The sequence below is a fragment of the Aphelocoma coerulescens genome, chromosome 17, assembly GCF_041296385.1.
Source record: "Aphelocoma coerulescens isolate FSJ_1873_10779 chromosome 17, UR_Acoe_1.0, whole genome shotgun sequence".
Classification (NCBI taxonomy): domain Eukaryota; kingdom Metazoa; phylum Chordata; class Aves; order Passeriformes; family Corvidae; genus Aphelocoma; species Aphelocoma coerulescens.
In genome coordinates, this window is record NC_091030.1 from 9417588 (window position 1) to 9433069 (window position 15482).

Genomic DNA, 15482 nt, shown 5'->3' on the forward strand with positions numbered 1-15482 from the left:
AGCCCGCTGAGCTCATGTTTATGTCATGGCTGGTGCATTTGCCTGCTGAAGTGAGATCTGAGGCCCTTGTTCATTTCTGGACACCTGCGAAAGCCACTTGCCCGGTGAAGACACTCCCTCCCTGCTGCTGAAAGCCCACAGAGGAATCAAGCAGGATCCACGCAGGAACTGCGCACCCCCAGCCTGCCAGGACTTCCTGCAGCTCAGCAAAACCCGAGATAATCCTCACACACAGCCAGGCCTGTGCTGGGGTCTCTGCCGCTTCCGCAGCACAGCACAGAAGAGGATCAGCAACCGCAGGCTCTGAGCTCTGGGTTCCACCAATTTGGGGACATCCCAGCAAGGTCTGCAGCCCACCATGCTCTCACCTGCCCCAGAGCCATGCAGAGCCCCTCCCAGCCCCACACGATTCCTGTGGGGTGGCTGGTGCCTGCCTGGGCTGGGCTGGCTGGATCCTGTCCCTGCTGCCAGCGGCTGGTGCTGGGAACAAAGCATCTGGCAGGAAACACCCAGCGATGGTTTCACCGATAAACTCAGCTTTTCTGGCCACTGGCGGCTCTGGGCAGCCTGGCTCCTGGCGCAACCGGGCAGCACTGCCAGGGCAGCCTCTTGCGACCAGTCGGAGGAGTTGAGCCAGGCCCAGGGGATCAGGGGGTGGGCATGGAGTGCTGGGGGAGCTAGGATCGGCGTGTGGAACAGGGATGCAGGGGAACGTGGGAACAAGGGCATGGGCGTGGGGATGCAGCGGGATGTGGGGACCAGAAGCTGGGTAGGGAGATGCTCAGGTAGGTGGGAACTGGGAGGCAAACGGGGGAACTTGGGGTTCTCGGGAGAGACAAGGATCGGGGCACGGCTGGGGACGTAGGGGTGGCCGGGGCACCAGGGGAGGGGAGCGCAGCCGGGGCAGCCCCCGGCGGGCCGGGCTGTCGGAGGCGGCCCCGTCCCGTCCCGTCGGGGGCGGGAGGCGGCGCGGCGGGGGCGGGGGCGGCGGGGCCGCGCCGGGTGCGACGGTGGGACGCGGCGGAGCTGCCTCTCGCCATGGGCGGTGGGTGCCGGGCCCGGGCCCAGCCGGCCGCGGGGTTGCGGCTGCTGCTCGCCCACGCCGTGCTGTTCTGCGCCGCCGGGAGCGCCGCCGGCACCGGCTCCGGTACGCGGGGCGGGACCGCACCGGGAGGGAGGGAGACGCGGGGGTGTCGGTACCGGTGGAGCGGCGACATCCCGCACCGGGGGCATTCGGCACCGGGGGGCGCGGGGGAGCCTGGTCCCGCAGGGTCCGGTACCGGGAGTCCGGGGAGGCGGGGGCGCGGGGCGGGCGCTGCGGGATGGGGCCGCGCTCCGGCGGGTCCCGGGCGGGATCGCGCTCGTCACCCCCGGCTGGTGCCCTCGGTGTCCGGGGCGGAGGGCGGGCAGGGTGGGCAGGGGCCGCTGGCGGGAGCCCCACGACCACCGCCCGGGTCAGGGTGCCCGCAGCGCCCGGAGCCGCAGGTTTTGGCCCGTCACGCCTGGCTGGGACCAAAGAGCCCGGGTAGAACAAACTTCTCCTCCGCCTCCCGCAGCGGCCGCGCAGGGACCACACGCAGGGCCTGGGGAGAAATCGCTGGCCTGAGGCAGCCGGAGACTCACGACAGGGCTGAACCCCCGCCAAGACCGGGGCCACCCGGGGCTGAGGGGCAGTGCCCGGCTGCTTCCGGCAGCCTCACGATCGGGACAAGGCTTCTCGAAAGAAAGAGGGACAATGCCCATGTGTGCTGGCAGCCAGGCCCCTTCCCGCTGTCCCCGAACACACGCCCGGTGACACTGCAGTGGAGAGTGAGGATGGAGGGCTGGGAGCTGAAGGGATGGCTCTGGTGGCCTCAGCCATCATTTTGTTCCCATGCCCATGTGCTGTAGAAGTTCACCACGTGCTGCCCAACCTCAGGCACACCAGGAGATGTTGAGGAATAATGCTGATTATGGCAGGCACCCATGGAGTATGTGGTTAAATAAAACTCTCTTGAATCCCATCAGCTCCATCCCCAGCCCCTACAGTGCAGATTCCTCAAGGTCCTTACCCAGGGCATTGATTCCAGTTCCTCTTCTGTGAAATGACCTTCCTCCCTGAAGAAAAACAGCATGGACTTGGGGCCCTTGTCAGATTTTACAGTTCCTCTCTAAAGTAACATTCTGAGCAAAACGAGCCCAGGCACATGGGCTGCATCTCTCAAGGGTCTCTGGCCACCTGCGTTCAAATGGTGCTGATGGTGATCCCGTCTCCAGCAGCCTGCTCAGGTCCACCTTCTGCTGTGGGAAGCGAGGTGCCCACACCCAGGAGTCCCCAAAATGTGCACAGGCTGAGCACGCGGAGTGCAGCAGGCGCTCCCATCGCAGGGGAAGTGGGACAGTGGCAAAAGCAACCTGAACCGGGTGGGTTTGGGCTGAGCAGAGCTGGGTGCAGAGCAGGGTATGTTGCCCTTCCCACTGTCTGCATCCCCTCCCACCCCATCCTGCTGGGAGAGGAGGGACTTCTCTGTGCTGGAGCAGCTGGTCCTGTGCAAAACCAGTGATCTCAAGGTGCAGACTTTCCTGTTTTGGCCGTGAACATTCCAGAAAGGGAACATGACCCATGGCTGAATGGATCCCATGGCCGTGCAGAGGCAGCCATGCCATCTCTCCAGGGGACTCCAGGAGTTGGGCTGTGACCTGGCAGGAGGTGGCAGGTCCAGCCACCAGAAACAGTGGGGCTGGGTGACCCCAGTGCTGAATGACCCCATTGGGTCTGTGCAGGTGGCAGGCACCCCACTGCAGGGCACATCAGCCATGTCGGCTGAAAGGAGGTCCCCCAGGGGATGGCCCTGGCTGTCACCAGCTGGGCTGGACCACAGGTGGTGGAGACAGGCAAGGGACAGCCTCTGCACAGCTCCTTCTCTGGCTTGGCCATCTCTTTGCGTGTGTCTTATCTTCCTGAGAAGTTCATCTGGGAGTTGAGGACAGCTGGCCAGCATCTGTGTGTCCTGCTGAGCACAGGACAGGGCTGAGGACGGCAACCCACATGCCTGAAGCAGCTGGGGCAGATGCAACTCGGGAATGGTGCAGGCCTGGAGCTGACTGCTGCACACCACAATCAAAGCAAATTTCACTATGTGGGGGGAAAAAAGTACCTGGGATACATGATATACATGAAAGGATGGCTCTTTTCCAAGCCTTAATTAGGGAGGGAGATATCTGATTGAAAAATTAGGGGAACTGTGCTGTGCCCCGAGGTGCTGTTAGCAGAGCGTCTGGGCTCTGCTCCTTCCCAGTGTTGCACCAGGAGGACCACAGCCCTAATCTAGTCCTCGGATCTGCTCTCGAAGACCAAATAACAGGATGTTGGGCTGAGGCTGGGATCTCCTGCTCACTTGATGTTTGCTGCTCAGAGTACTCCCCTTGACTCCTCACCGGCTGCACCTTGGCTCTGAGCCACGGTGTTTGTTCTCCGTAGACTTTTCCTCTGGCTGTGAGCAGAGCCAGGCTGGTCCCATGGTGTTTCTCAGTTTTCCCTGCAGATATTGCTCTTGGCTGCTAACTTGCCTTCAGGGGTGCAGTTTTGTTCAAGTGTTCTTGCAAAGTAAACCTGACCATCCTCTCAGCAGCCATTGCACAACTCACGCTGCCAAACAGGAGCAGTGGCAGCACCCCAACATGTCCGTGTGCCCCAGCCACGGGGCAGGTCGGGCACAGGCCCCGTTGTGTGAGGGCAGGTGGAGACCTCTGGGAGAGCTACTTTGCATTCGTGCCTGTTTAACAATGCCTGCGGTCTGTGCCTCCTCCCTGCACATCCCCTCCGCAGTGGGGCTCACTGAGAGTCAGCCCGGGCTGCAGACTGGAGCCAGCTGCCACAGGAGAGCCCTGGGGCTGTGTCATCCTTCCAGCCCATCCCGGGCGGGCAGCCTGGCTCAGGTGCAGGGGGAAGGATCACTGAGCCCCCGTGGAACACAGCTGTGGCGCTGCTCCTGCTCCTGGTGCTGTCAGAAGTGGTTGCAGATGACGATCTGGCTGTGGCGTGTGTGCTGTGAACAGTTCATGGGCCCGAGAAAACCTTCCTGGATCAGAAAAACAAGTGCGTAAGCGTTTCATCGTCTACAAAGCCTGTGGCCGTGGGGCCATGTCCCACCGAGCGAGCCCGGCTCCGTCCCGGCCATGATTCACCCCAGGTTGCTTTGGCTGCGGTCTGCAGAACGGATGTTGTCCCCGAAATCTGGCATTTTTCAGCCGTGATGGGGCGTGTGCACCAGCCCTGCCGGCACCGAGGGGCCGCACACTGACAGCGGCTTTCCCCATACCTGGAGCCGTCCTGGCAAGGCCAGCGCAGGATTCCTGGCCGGGGCGGGGAGAAGCACGGAGCTGCTGCAGAAGGCGGCTCCGTAAGGGTGTGAGGGGGTTGGTGTCGCGGGTCAGGACACGCTCTATCCCCTTCCCACCCTTTTGGCTGGAACATGCTGCTCCCACCCCACCTCCGGGACCCCGCGGCACTGACACTGCGGTGAACCGTGGGAGGAGGCGGCCCGGCCAAGCCCGGCCCGCTGCCAAAGCCGCCTCGGAGGAGGGCTCGACACGACTGTCATCGAGCCCCGCACCGGGGAGCGTCCTGGCAGAGCCAACTCCTCCTGACTCCCCGTATCAGCTGGAGAGACGGGGCAGGACACGACCTGCAGTGCCGGAGCCTGTGGCACGGAGCATCCTCCCAGCCCTGTGGCTGCGGCGCCCATAAAAGCCCCGCTTCCCCCGGGTTGCACCGGGCACGGCACGGGGCTGCTCTTTGGGGCTTTTGCTGGGTCTGCAGCAGAGCCGAGTGTGGATCTACCGGCGTGGGAATTGCCCAGAGGATGCTCCAGCTGTGCTGCAACACCTCCCCCTTTCCAAAAATTCCCATCTTGCAAAAATCTGAACGGGTGGTCTGACCTTAATTTGTCTGAGATAAATAAGATCCTGCCTGCTGCTTCCCGTCTGGAGACATGAAAAGATCCGAGATGAAAGGGAGCCTGATGGCAGTGCTGGGAGCTGAACGTGTCTTTGCGAGTCGGGCCCTGTGCCGTGAGGGATTTGGGACCACAGGGCTGAGCACAGCCCGGCTGAGCTGCCGGCTGAGCCCCGGGCTCCCAGGCCATCCCTGCCCTGCCCTGAGTGTGTGGCTGTTGTGAGACTGAGCAACATCACAAAATTAGCTTTATTTTTCAAAGATATTAATTTTTAGCTGCAATTTCCTATGGAAAAATGTGGTTTCTGTTCTGCATGCCCATCCCTCCACCCCAGCATTGGAACCTGTTCCCAAATTCCAGAAGAACCTGAAGCAGGCCTGGCAGGGATCTGGGGAGCTCACGAACCACATGGAGCAGCTGATGGACTCAGGAGACCTTCCTCCACCAGCTGTGACACTGGGCACACAGGCAGTGGCTGTTGGTCTGTTCAGCACTGAGGGTGCTGCCCGTCCCCCCATTCCTGCAGCCAGCAGCTCCAGAGCTGGGCATTGTGTTGGTGGCACCCTTGTCCCTGAGTGCTGTGTGAGCCAGTGGGGCTGGTGGCCTCCAGTGCACTCCGACACTCAGCCAGGTGTGCTCCAGGAGGTCTGGGCTTCAGGCATTTTCCTCCTCCTGGCACAAAGGCTCTGTGCAGGGTCTCTGGGGACAGACCTGGCTTGGTGAGGTTGAGGATGCCACTGGTGAGGCTTTTGGGAGGCAGCTGTGACAGAGGACATCCCCATTTCCAGAGCATTCCTAGGGCTGATGGAAGGCAGAGGAGTCTCTGGCCACCATGGACTGTGTTTCTCCCGAATTTTGCTGCTCTTGGAGGGGCTGCAGATGGTGGAGTTACCAGGATCTTCCTGCTCGGGGATGGACTGGAGGGGCTTGGTGTGGATGGTGCTGCCCCAGTGTGGGAGCTGCTCTGTGCCAGGGGGTCTCCCTGTCCCACGGGATCCCACTGCCCTGGGACGGGCGGGAAGGGGCTCTTATCTCGTCCCTGCAGGCTGGGCATGAAGGTGGTGGAGGAAGGGGCTGGGCGGGAGCCGGGAGCGAGCCCGGAGAGGCCCTTTCCATCCGCTCGGGGCGGCGGGTGCGGAGGGGCCGCCTGCCAAAGCAAACTGCCCTGACAATGGCTGTTATTATTAACACAGATGCTGTTTGCACGGCTTGATCCCATGCTGGGGCTGCAGGGGCACAGCAGCCCCCCAGGCACGAAGCTACACCCCCAGGCATGGGGGAGACCACCAAAGCAGGGCAGTGCTTGGCTCCTGCAGCACACTGTTGACACCAAACTTCTTGGGGTTTGGGCTCATGGAAGTGGCTGCATCAAAGCACCTCCTCTCCTTAGCTGGGCCTGGCTGGGCTGGGTCCGAGGCAGTGTTCCCCCTTGAGGAGCAGGGAGCCGCCAGATGCAGTGATGTGGTGGCTGGATGGTGATGACTCCTTCTCTCTCTCTTTCTCTCCCTCTCCCTCCCTGCAGTGAATCCCTGTTGCTATTTCCCCTGCCAGAATCAAGGGGTGTGTGTGAGGGTTGGCCTGAAAGGATACGAGTGCGACTGCACACGGACGGGATACTATGGGGTCAACTGCACCTCCCGTAAGTCCCTCTCCCCAGGATCTGGCACCCGTGGGTGCCAGGACAGCACTGTGCCCGCAGCACTCACTGACAGCAGGTATGGGTGGGCTGGAAGAGGGAAGAGTGATTTACTTGGTCTGTTTCCCCCAGCTGAGTTCTGGACACGTCTCCACAACCTGCTGAAGCCCAGTCCTGCCTTCTACCACTTCATCCTGACCCACTTCAAGTGGTTTTGGGACATTATCAACAGCACCTTTATCAGGGACACACTCATGAGGCTCGTGCTGACAGGTGAGGGGTTGGAGAGGGTCTTGGGGTTTAGCAGGACTCGAGAACCCCCTGGCATGAGCAGAAATGTGGGTGCAGATAGCAGGGCTGCAGCAATGCTGAGCAGCTCCTGTGGGCAAGGTGGGCATTAGGCTTGAGTCACCCCACCAGGAGACCCAGAAGGTTGCCACCCTATCCTTCCATCACCCTGTCACGCTGTCAGTGTGCCCAGGGGGGCTGCCCAGATGGGTCACAGAGGGGTGGAGGGGGTCCCCAGCACTGTGCCAGGCTGCCAGCTGGCTGGAAAACATGAGCAGCTCTTGGCATGCTGCACTCCCTGGGCCAAGGGGCTCTTTCACAGCTGCACAGAAAGCAGCCTGTGGAAATATGGCCCTTGTTACTCATGTCCCCATATTCATCACTTTGCATAAATATTTAGGTTCCAGCTCTTGGAGCTGTAGCGACACACTCACAAGGCTCCGGCTGTTGGCTTCACCCTTTCTATGGGTTTGTCATCTCATTCATCATCCAAGAATCCTCTTAGCACATTAGCACGAGCCCTCCTTTTCTACAGGGAATTGCAGCCTTTAAAAGGCTCTGAGCAAAGCCCAGGATGCCCACATGCCTCCACTGCTGGTACCTTTCTGGTTTTTGGGGTGCCAGGGGAGGGTGTCTGGCAGCACAGAGCAGGCAGGCAGGGAGCAAGGGCAGAGCCTGTGGGGTGCTGCCTCAAGCCCCACAGTGGTGTCCCCCTCTCTCCTTTCAGTTCGTGCCAATCTCATCCCCAGCCCCCCCACTTTCAACTCTGACTATGGCTACATCAGCTGGGAGGCCTATGCCAACGTCAGCTACTACACCCGCATCCTCCCGCCCGTGCCGGACGACTGCCCCACGCCCATGGGGACCAAAGGTATGTGACTGGCCTGCGGACCTGCACCCTGGGTGTTTCCCACCCAGCCATGGCCAAGCTTTCATTGCCATGGACACATCTGCAAGGCACCACTGGCAGTGCCACGTGCTACCACTCTCCTGCCCAGGCTGGCTCCACAGCAGGAGTAGCTTGATGGCATCCGAAATGCTGCTGGGACAGCTCAGGCCGAGCTGCTGGGGTTGTCATGGCCTGTGTGAGAGGGCTGTAAGGTGTCTGTGCAGAGGAGTCTGTGCCTGATGCTGCAGCAGACACAGCAGACAGCATCAGTACCCATCTGGGTCAGCACTGGGCATCTGCCCTCAACCTCCATCCTTTGCAGGGAAGCTGCAGCTCCCCGACCCCCAGCTCCTGGCGGAGAGGTTCCTGCTGCGGCAGAAGTTTGAAGCTGATCCCCGAGGCACCAACATGATGTTTGCCTTCTTTGCTCAGCATTTCACCCACCAGTTCTTCAAGACATCGGGGAAGATGGGACGCGGCTTCACCAAGGCGCTGGGGCACGGGGTGAGGGCACGGGGGCAGCGGGAGCCAGGGGGTGACTGGGCCCCGTGTCCCTCTCAGAGCAACCGTGATGCCCTGCTCTCTCCACAGGTGGACCTGGGACACTTGTACGGGGACAACCTGCAGCGGCAGCACCAGCTGCGACTCTTCCGAGATGGGAAGCTGAAATTCCAGGTACCACCCAGCACAACTGGAACATGTCCCAGTCCTGTGAGCCATGGTTGTTTGAAGCCTATGTTCCTCTGGCAGCTCTTGGGAGACCCCAGGCCTGACGCCCTGTGTGGCTGGTGGCCGGGGGACAAGCTTTGGGATGCAGCTGCTCTGACGGCAGCAGGCGTTCGGGGCTGTATGAGGGAGGTGTTTCCATTCCACTCACCTCTTGCAGGAGAGCAGATGTGGTGCCCTTAGGGAGGCAGCTCCTGGCTGGGCAGGCTTTTACTGGGATGTTTGTGTCCCCTCTGCCCTTTCTGCCATCTCATTTCCGTGTCCCCAGGTGGTGGATGGAGAGGTGTACCCGCCCATGGTCACCGATGCTCCTGTTCACATGGTGTACCCGTCGGGCGTGCCCAAGGAGCAGCAGCTGGCGGTGGGGCAGGAGGTGTTTGGGCTGCTGCCGGGGCTCTGCGTGTACGCCACGCTCTGGCTGCGCGAGCACAACCGCGTCTGCGACCTGCTCAAGAGGGACCATCCCACCTGGAGTGACGAGCAGCTCTTCCAGACGGCGCGGCTCATCCTCATCGGTGAGGAACCAGCACCACCATGTGCCACCCCCCTGGGCGGCCCCCAAGGACTCACACGCTGGCCAGCCTCTGTTTGAGGGTAATGGCCAAACTGCCTTTGAGGCAGTTCCTCCAGCAGCCTTCTGGGGATCATTGGTTTTGCTCCATATAGCAAAAAATTGGCTTTGGTCCATCGAAAATACTAATTTTGAAAAAGGTTGTCATAATTTTGAATTATTTTTTATTAATGTTCATTATGAATTTGCTATCATCTCAGGAAAAGTAATTTTTGATCAAAATCCAGAAATAAGCCATGTCACCACAGTATCTCTAAGAAATATATCCAGGTCAGCTCCTTCAGGAGCCCTTTGGTTTTGGCAGACTGACTTTTGCTGTTGAAAATGAATTAACTAAAATTCCAAACCAATTCAACAAGCCCATAGCCAGGAGGAGGTGGATGGGTGCTGGGATATGCTGCTGTGGTAGATCTCAGGTACAAAGCTGGTGGCTCCTGCTGCTGCCAGCTGCTTCTTTTCTCCTGCCCAGGGGAGACCATTAAGATAGTTGTTGAAGACTACGTCCAGCACCTCAGTGGGTACTACCTGAGCCTCAAGTTCGACCCCGAGCTGTTGTTTGGGTCACAGTTCCAGTACCGGAATCGCATTGCAGTGGAGTTCAACCAGCTCTATCACTGGCACGGGCTGATGCCCGACTCCTTCATCATCCAGGGTCAACAGTACAGCTACAAGGAGTTCCTCTACAACACCTCCATGCTCATGGACTACGGCGTGGAGGCGCTGGTGGAGTCCTTTTCTAAGCAAATAGCAGGAAGGGTAAGGTCCTGCTCTGCCCTCCCCAGGGGGGACACTCATGGAGTGGGGCACGTGTCACACCAAGTCTGCCCAGGGCAGCACCTCATGGGCACATCAGGAGTCCTCCCCACAAGCACCGTGGCAAGGCTGGCCCTGGCAGCCCCAGCTGCTTGCCCTGGGTGCTCTGTAGTAAACATCCCGGTGATGCCAGGAGCCAGTGGAAGCCAGGATCTCCCCGGCTGTGGAGCAGCGGAGCCTGGAGCAGCGTCTGGCACTGTTCTTTGCTGCCATCGCATGGATGTTTTCTTCCAAGCGATTGCAGCTCCATTCCTGACCCTCTTTGCTTGTGCGAAGCAGCCCAGCTGAGGCTGAGCCTGAGGCCCTTTGGGCATTTGGGTTCTCCCTGTGAGGCTGAAATCTCTTTCCTCCTCCCAGGTCACTTGGTCACTGTCCATCTGGGACTTCTGCACTGTGCCCTGCTCTGGGAGCAGGACTGACCTGACCAAGCTGCTCTAGAGCTGGTTTTTGCACTGTGCACTGGTTCCCCCTGCTCTTGCTGCTGCAATGATCTGCTGGTGTGCACAACATGAGCCCAGGACATGGATGCTTTAGTGTGGTGGCCCCCTGGAGTCGATGTGGTGCTGCCTTGTGCCTGACGTGCTCCTCCTTGTGCTCTCCCCTCCAGATCGGTGGGGGACAGACCATCAACGCCAATGTCTTGCACGTGGCCATTGGGGTCATCAAGGAATCCCGGCAGCTGAGGCTACAGCCCTTCAACGAGTATCGGAAAAGGTTTGGCATGAAGCCCTACAAGTCCTTCCAGGAGCTGACAGGTAGGGCTGCTGTGCTGCTCCTGGGGCTTTGCTGGGGCAGGGCAGATGCTCTGTGCTTGCCCAGCAGAGCAGCCTCTCCTGCCCATCTCAGCCCTGCCTGCTCGTGGCCCCACAGTGGGGTAGACTGGGCTGATGCAGGGGATAAAAGGGTCCTTCCTCCTGTGGGCTGGAGGACAGTTCCTGGCCTGGAAGTCAGGGTGCTGCCTGTGAGGGAGCCACCCTCCCTTTGCCCACTGCAAGGCCAGTCCTTGCCAGGTGTGATTCCCTTGCTAAAGCACTCTGACGTTCACTTGGTGCAGGAGAGGAAGAGAAGGCGGCAGAGCTGGAAGAGCTGTATGGAGACATTGATGCTCTGGAGTTTTACCCAGGATTGCTGCTCGAGAAACCACAACCCAATGGCATTTTTGGGGAAAGCATGGTGGAGATTGGAGCTCCATTTTCCCTGAAGGGGCTTTTTGGAAATCCCATCTGCTCCCCAGAGTACTGGAAACCCAGTACATTTGGTGGAGCAACCGGCTTTGAGATTGTTAAGACGGCATCCCTTGAGAAGCTCGTGTGCCTCAACGTGAAGAAGTGCCCGTACGTGGCGTTCCGTGTGCCGGACGCTGCGGAACACGGCCGCCCTCGGGCTGGTGGATCGTCTGCAGAGCTCTAGCACTGGGATGACCCGCCCAGGTAGGGACTGTCCTTGCCCTGGTGCAGGCTGAGCTGAGCTCCCAGCCTGGTGCTGAGTATCCTCCTATTCCTTCCTGCAGGGAACGGCGGGGACACAGGGACCTGCCACCCCTGTGCCGAACAGAAACAGGACAGGAGATGCTCCCATCCTGGGTGTCCTCCATGCCAGCCCTCGAGGAGAGGCTGCTCCCTGCTCTCTGAAAAGCTTGAGTGCCTTGGGAGTGTGGCTGCCACCGCTGTCCTCAGCAGACTCAGTTATCTTGCTAGTGAATACCTTGCACGAAGCAGCTTTGGGGCTCCCCCGTGGACACTCTGGAGTCCCCAGTGCTTTGTCACCTTCCATCCCCGCTGCCTTCTAGCACCAGGCCACCAGCAGCCCCTCTTCCAGAGGGGTCATATCCAGGTTATGCCTGAAAACCATTTTTGGAATTAGTGAAAAGTACAAGACTGAAAAAATTTCATTTTAGTTAACTGGCTAGCACTGACTTAATTCTTACTCACCAGGAGTCCAATTTTTCCTCACATGACGTCTATGTCCAGTAAATAGATCCTCTTTCCTGCTCAGAACAGAGGAGCCCAAAGCCCAGGGAGCACTCCTTCCTCCCCTGCTGTACCTGGTGAAGCGATGAGCTACCCGAGGGATGCAGAGGAGGAGGCAGCAGCATGTAGAGGGATGGGGAGGACACAATGCAGTTCATGCTGCCCCAGCAGTGGCTGAGCTTGCAGTAGGAACCTGTTCTCCCACAACAGCCTGCACAGCACACATGCACAGCTGGGAGAAGGAACCAAAGCAATGTCTCTCCTAAAGGAGACCAAAGAGAAGCACGAGGTCAGATCTCCGGACCTCCTGTGTCATGCTGGCTTGGACCCTGGCATGTGCCACTGGCTGCCAACCCGGGGCTGCTCAGAGTGAGATGCTACCTCTGTGCCCCAAAGATGGAGTCTCTTCCATCCCACCATCATCACCCTTCTCTGCACTAATAGCTCAGCAAACACATCCTCACAGCACATAGAGCCTGCTTCTGTCCTCCTCCCGAAACACACGCAGACCTCACCTCGCCCAGTCCAGCCACGTGGTAGTTGGCAGCCACTGTCACTGGCCTTGATCCCCATCAGATCCTGGTTAAGCTCCAGGAGAAAGGACATTTAAAATAATAAATAATTTTTAAAACTCCTCTGATTTCTGGCTGTGCTCACCAGCACTGTGCTGGGCCATTGCTGATTGCTCCTGAAGCAATAAACGGAGCAACCACCCTCCCTTAGATGCTTCCATGAGGGTCTGAGTGTCCTGAAGGGGGTTTGAGCTTCACTCTCCTGCAGCCACCCCCCAGCCCTGTGCTGCTCCGTGCCACAGTTCAGTGTTTGGACAATGCTCTCAGGCACAAGGTGGGATTGTTGGGGTTGTCCTGTGCAGGAAGGACCAGGGGTTGGACTGTGATGATGTTTGTGCGTCCCTTCCAATTCAGGATATTCTGTAATTCCATGGTGACACAGCGCTTAGACCAACATTGTGTATTTCTATCACTTAAAATCTATCCACACATAAATCTGGCTGCCTGGGTGTTTTGTAGACATGAAATACCCAGGGACTGCAAAAGAGCACGAAGCTGCAGCTCCCTCCTGTGCTGTCCTGGAGGAGGGGACCCCTCCTGAGCCTCTCCTCCATCCCGGCAGGACTCCCAGGGAGCTGTTACAGGAATTTTAAACTAGGGAGGTTTAAAGGGCTGGTGCCTTGGCAGGGATGTGTTAGGAGAATGTCAAAGGAAACATCTGCAAGCAGGGACTCCCGAGGCACGAGCCTTCTCACACACTCTCTTTAACCCTTCTGAAGTGAGATGGCATTACCAGGATACCCATCTGGATTTTAATTTCCTACAGGATGTGGGGAGGCAGAGAGGCTGACACGACCCCCGAAGGCACAGTGGGCAGGTTCAGCTGCTCTGTGCTCCCCTGGGCTGGCCCGGACCAGTCCTGGCACATGGATACCCCAGTGCTCCCATTCCCACCACGTTGTGCAGAAGTGCTGAGCAGCAATCCAAGAGGAGGACATGGTCCTTCCCCACCCACATGTGCCTCCAGCCAGCCCAGCACACTTCCAGCTGTGCATGTGACCGCCCTTCCTGGTGAGGAGCTGCTCCAGCCCCGAGCATCCTTCTCATCCATCCGGCGAGAGCCACAAGCTCGGCTCATTTCAGTTAAACCACAAACATCCTGCATTTGCTCGTGGCTATCGCCGGCTGCCAGCGCTGCTTTGGGACCAACCGATAACTGCACGAGAGCCCCTCGGGCACGCCGAGAGCAGCCTGGGTGCTCTCTGCCACCAAGGAGGCATGTTCCACTGGGAACTAGCTCGGCTGAGCCAGCACTGGCAAGCCTGGCACCTCTTCCAACCAGTCCAGGACAGCAAAGCATCTCCCTCCCACTAGCAGGAAAAGCTTTGAAGTTGTTTCTTTGAAGGACCAACACATACCAACCCCAGGCACAGCACCTAACACATGATTGAAATCTCCCCCAGGAGCCCAGGCACCCACAGCCCTGCACACAGAGCTTCTCCAAGCCCAGCTGAGCTCTTGTTTCTGTGCTGGTTTTCCAGCCACGGCAGTTTGCAGAAATCACTCCCACCCTCAGCAGTTTGTCCAGCACAAGGTGCAGCCACATCCAAGGCAGTGTTTGCATCCACACATGAAGTTGTTTGGTGTGGCCACCAGCATCAGCCAACCATGGCAAGGGCTCCCTGCTGTGCTCTGGGGCCGGTGCAGAGGTGAGTCCTGCCAGAAGTACCCTCTGTTTGAGCTCTTGGTAAACACAGCTTGCAGGACATCCTCTGGATTTTTAAACAGGCCTCCAAGGAGCCCAGCTGCGGCTTGCCCACGTGGGGATGGAAAGGGACAGGAGGACGGGGCTGCCTGGGTTCGTGCAGCAACAATGAAAACATCCGTCTGGGGTTGTGTGGCCTCGGAGGCGATGATTCACTGAGCAGGAGGTGAAGGGCCCTGGATGGAAAAGCAATCTCCCCTTGGAGGGAGTCCCCAGACTCCCAGCCCGCCCCAGCAGGCCCCTCTGCCATGGGAGTCAGACCGGTGACTGCACAGGAAACCTTGTTTGGATTTTCAGCAAAGGCATATGTTGAACATTTTACAAAGAAGAGGCAGATGGGAGGCCAGAAAAACTCAGTATAATCTTTTCTTTGCTAAATCTTGTCCTGCACCGCCTGGCACCCATGCTGGCACCATGATTAAATGTCCATATTGAGTTCATCCCAGGATTTCATTCCTGCCCTCGCCAAGCAGCTGTCTGTGCTTCCTTGTGCACTCACATTCCATGCCCAAACTCTACAGTTTGTATTGGAACATCATTAACTGGGAGCAGAGCCAGGTGATCCCACAACTGGGGCCTGTAACACCCATCATTCCCAGCTGCCTCCCTGCACTGAGCTGCTCCTTCCAAAACGAAATGTTTCCCAGAGGCAGTATACCTACCTGACAAGTGCTTTTTCAACTCCTATTTATAGAACTCCTTGAAGATTCAGCTTCAAGAAAGGGCAAAAGCAGCAGCAGCTTTTTCCCAGCTCAGCCTCCTCTCCCTGCTCACAGCTGTGTGGCCTGTGCACGAACATGCAGCAGGGCACAGCTTCTCTCCCCTTGCTTCCTTGTGCTTGTTATATCCTTCCAGATCAATGATTAATTGGATTCAGACCTTTTTTCTTCTCATTTTTGCTACTGGCACTGAAAACCATCTCTCCTACACCTGAGCACAGGAGGTTCCTCACCAGGAGTCACCTTGCTCCAGGCCATTGGACACAGAGCAGCAGGAGAGGGTTTGATCCTGTTACAATTTTGCTGCCACAGGGGGCAAAAAAAAAAAAAAAAGCACTTTATAAAAATAAAACTTCAAAGCAACTCAAGCAGACAGCTCTCCCTTGATCCCCTCTCCAAGACAGGTTTTATGAAGATGCTAAAATGCACCCTGTCTGTACAACAAACTTCACCAAATGTCATCCTGGATATGAGTTACAGTTACTTTGATATTTTCCTTCAGTATGCTGATATCCACACTCAATGATTTAATTTCATATAACTTACATGGGTTTTTTTCTGCAATTCTCAGATGAAAAGAAATAATCTCTCATCACATTTGAAAACCTGGATTTCTGCCAGTTTCCTTAAAACAGCTACAATCTGTGCCAACTCAG

The 15482-nt window shown here is 58.1% G+C and overlaps 1 protein-coding gene across 1 annotated transcript; it reads left to right on the forward strand.

Moving 5' to 3' along the window:
- Positions 1-994: 994 nt before the first annotated feature.
- PTGS1 (prostaglandin-endoperoxide synthase 1) lies at positions 995-12470 on the forward strand. The gene is made up of 11 exons (XM_069031776.1): positions 995-1147; positions 6460-6576; positions 6706-6846; positions 7589-7732; positions 8073-8254; positions 8342-8425; positions 8745-8991; positions 9517-9803; positions 10468-10615; positions 10915-11290; positions 11371-12470. The coding sequence occupies exons 1-10, from the start codon at positions 1039-1041 to the stop codon at positions 11268-11270; spliced, it is 1815 nt and encodes a 604-aa protein (XP_068887877.1). The 5' UTR covers positions 995-1038; the 3' UTR covers positions 11271-11290; positions 11371-12470.
- Positions 12471-15482: the final 3012 nt, after the last annotated feature.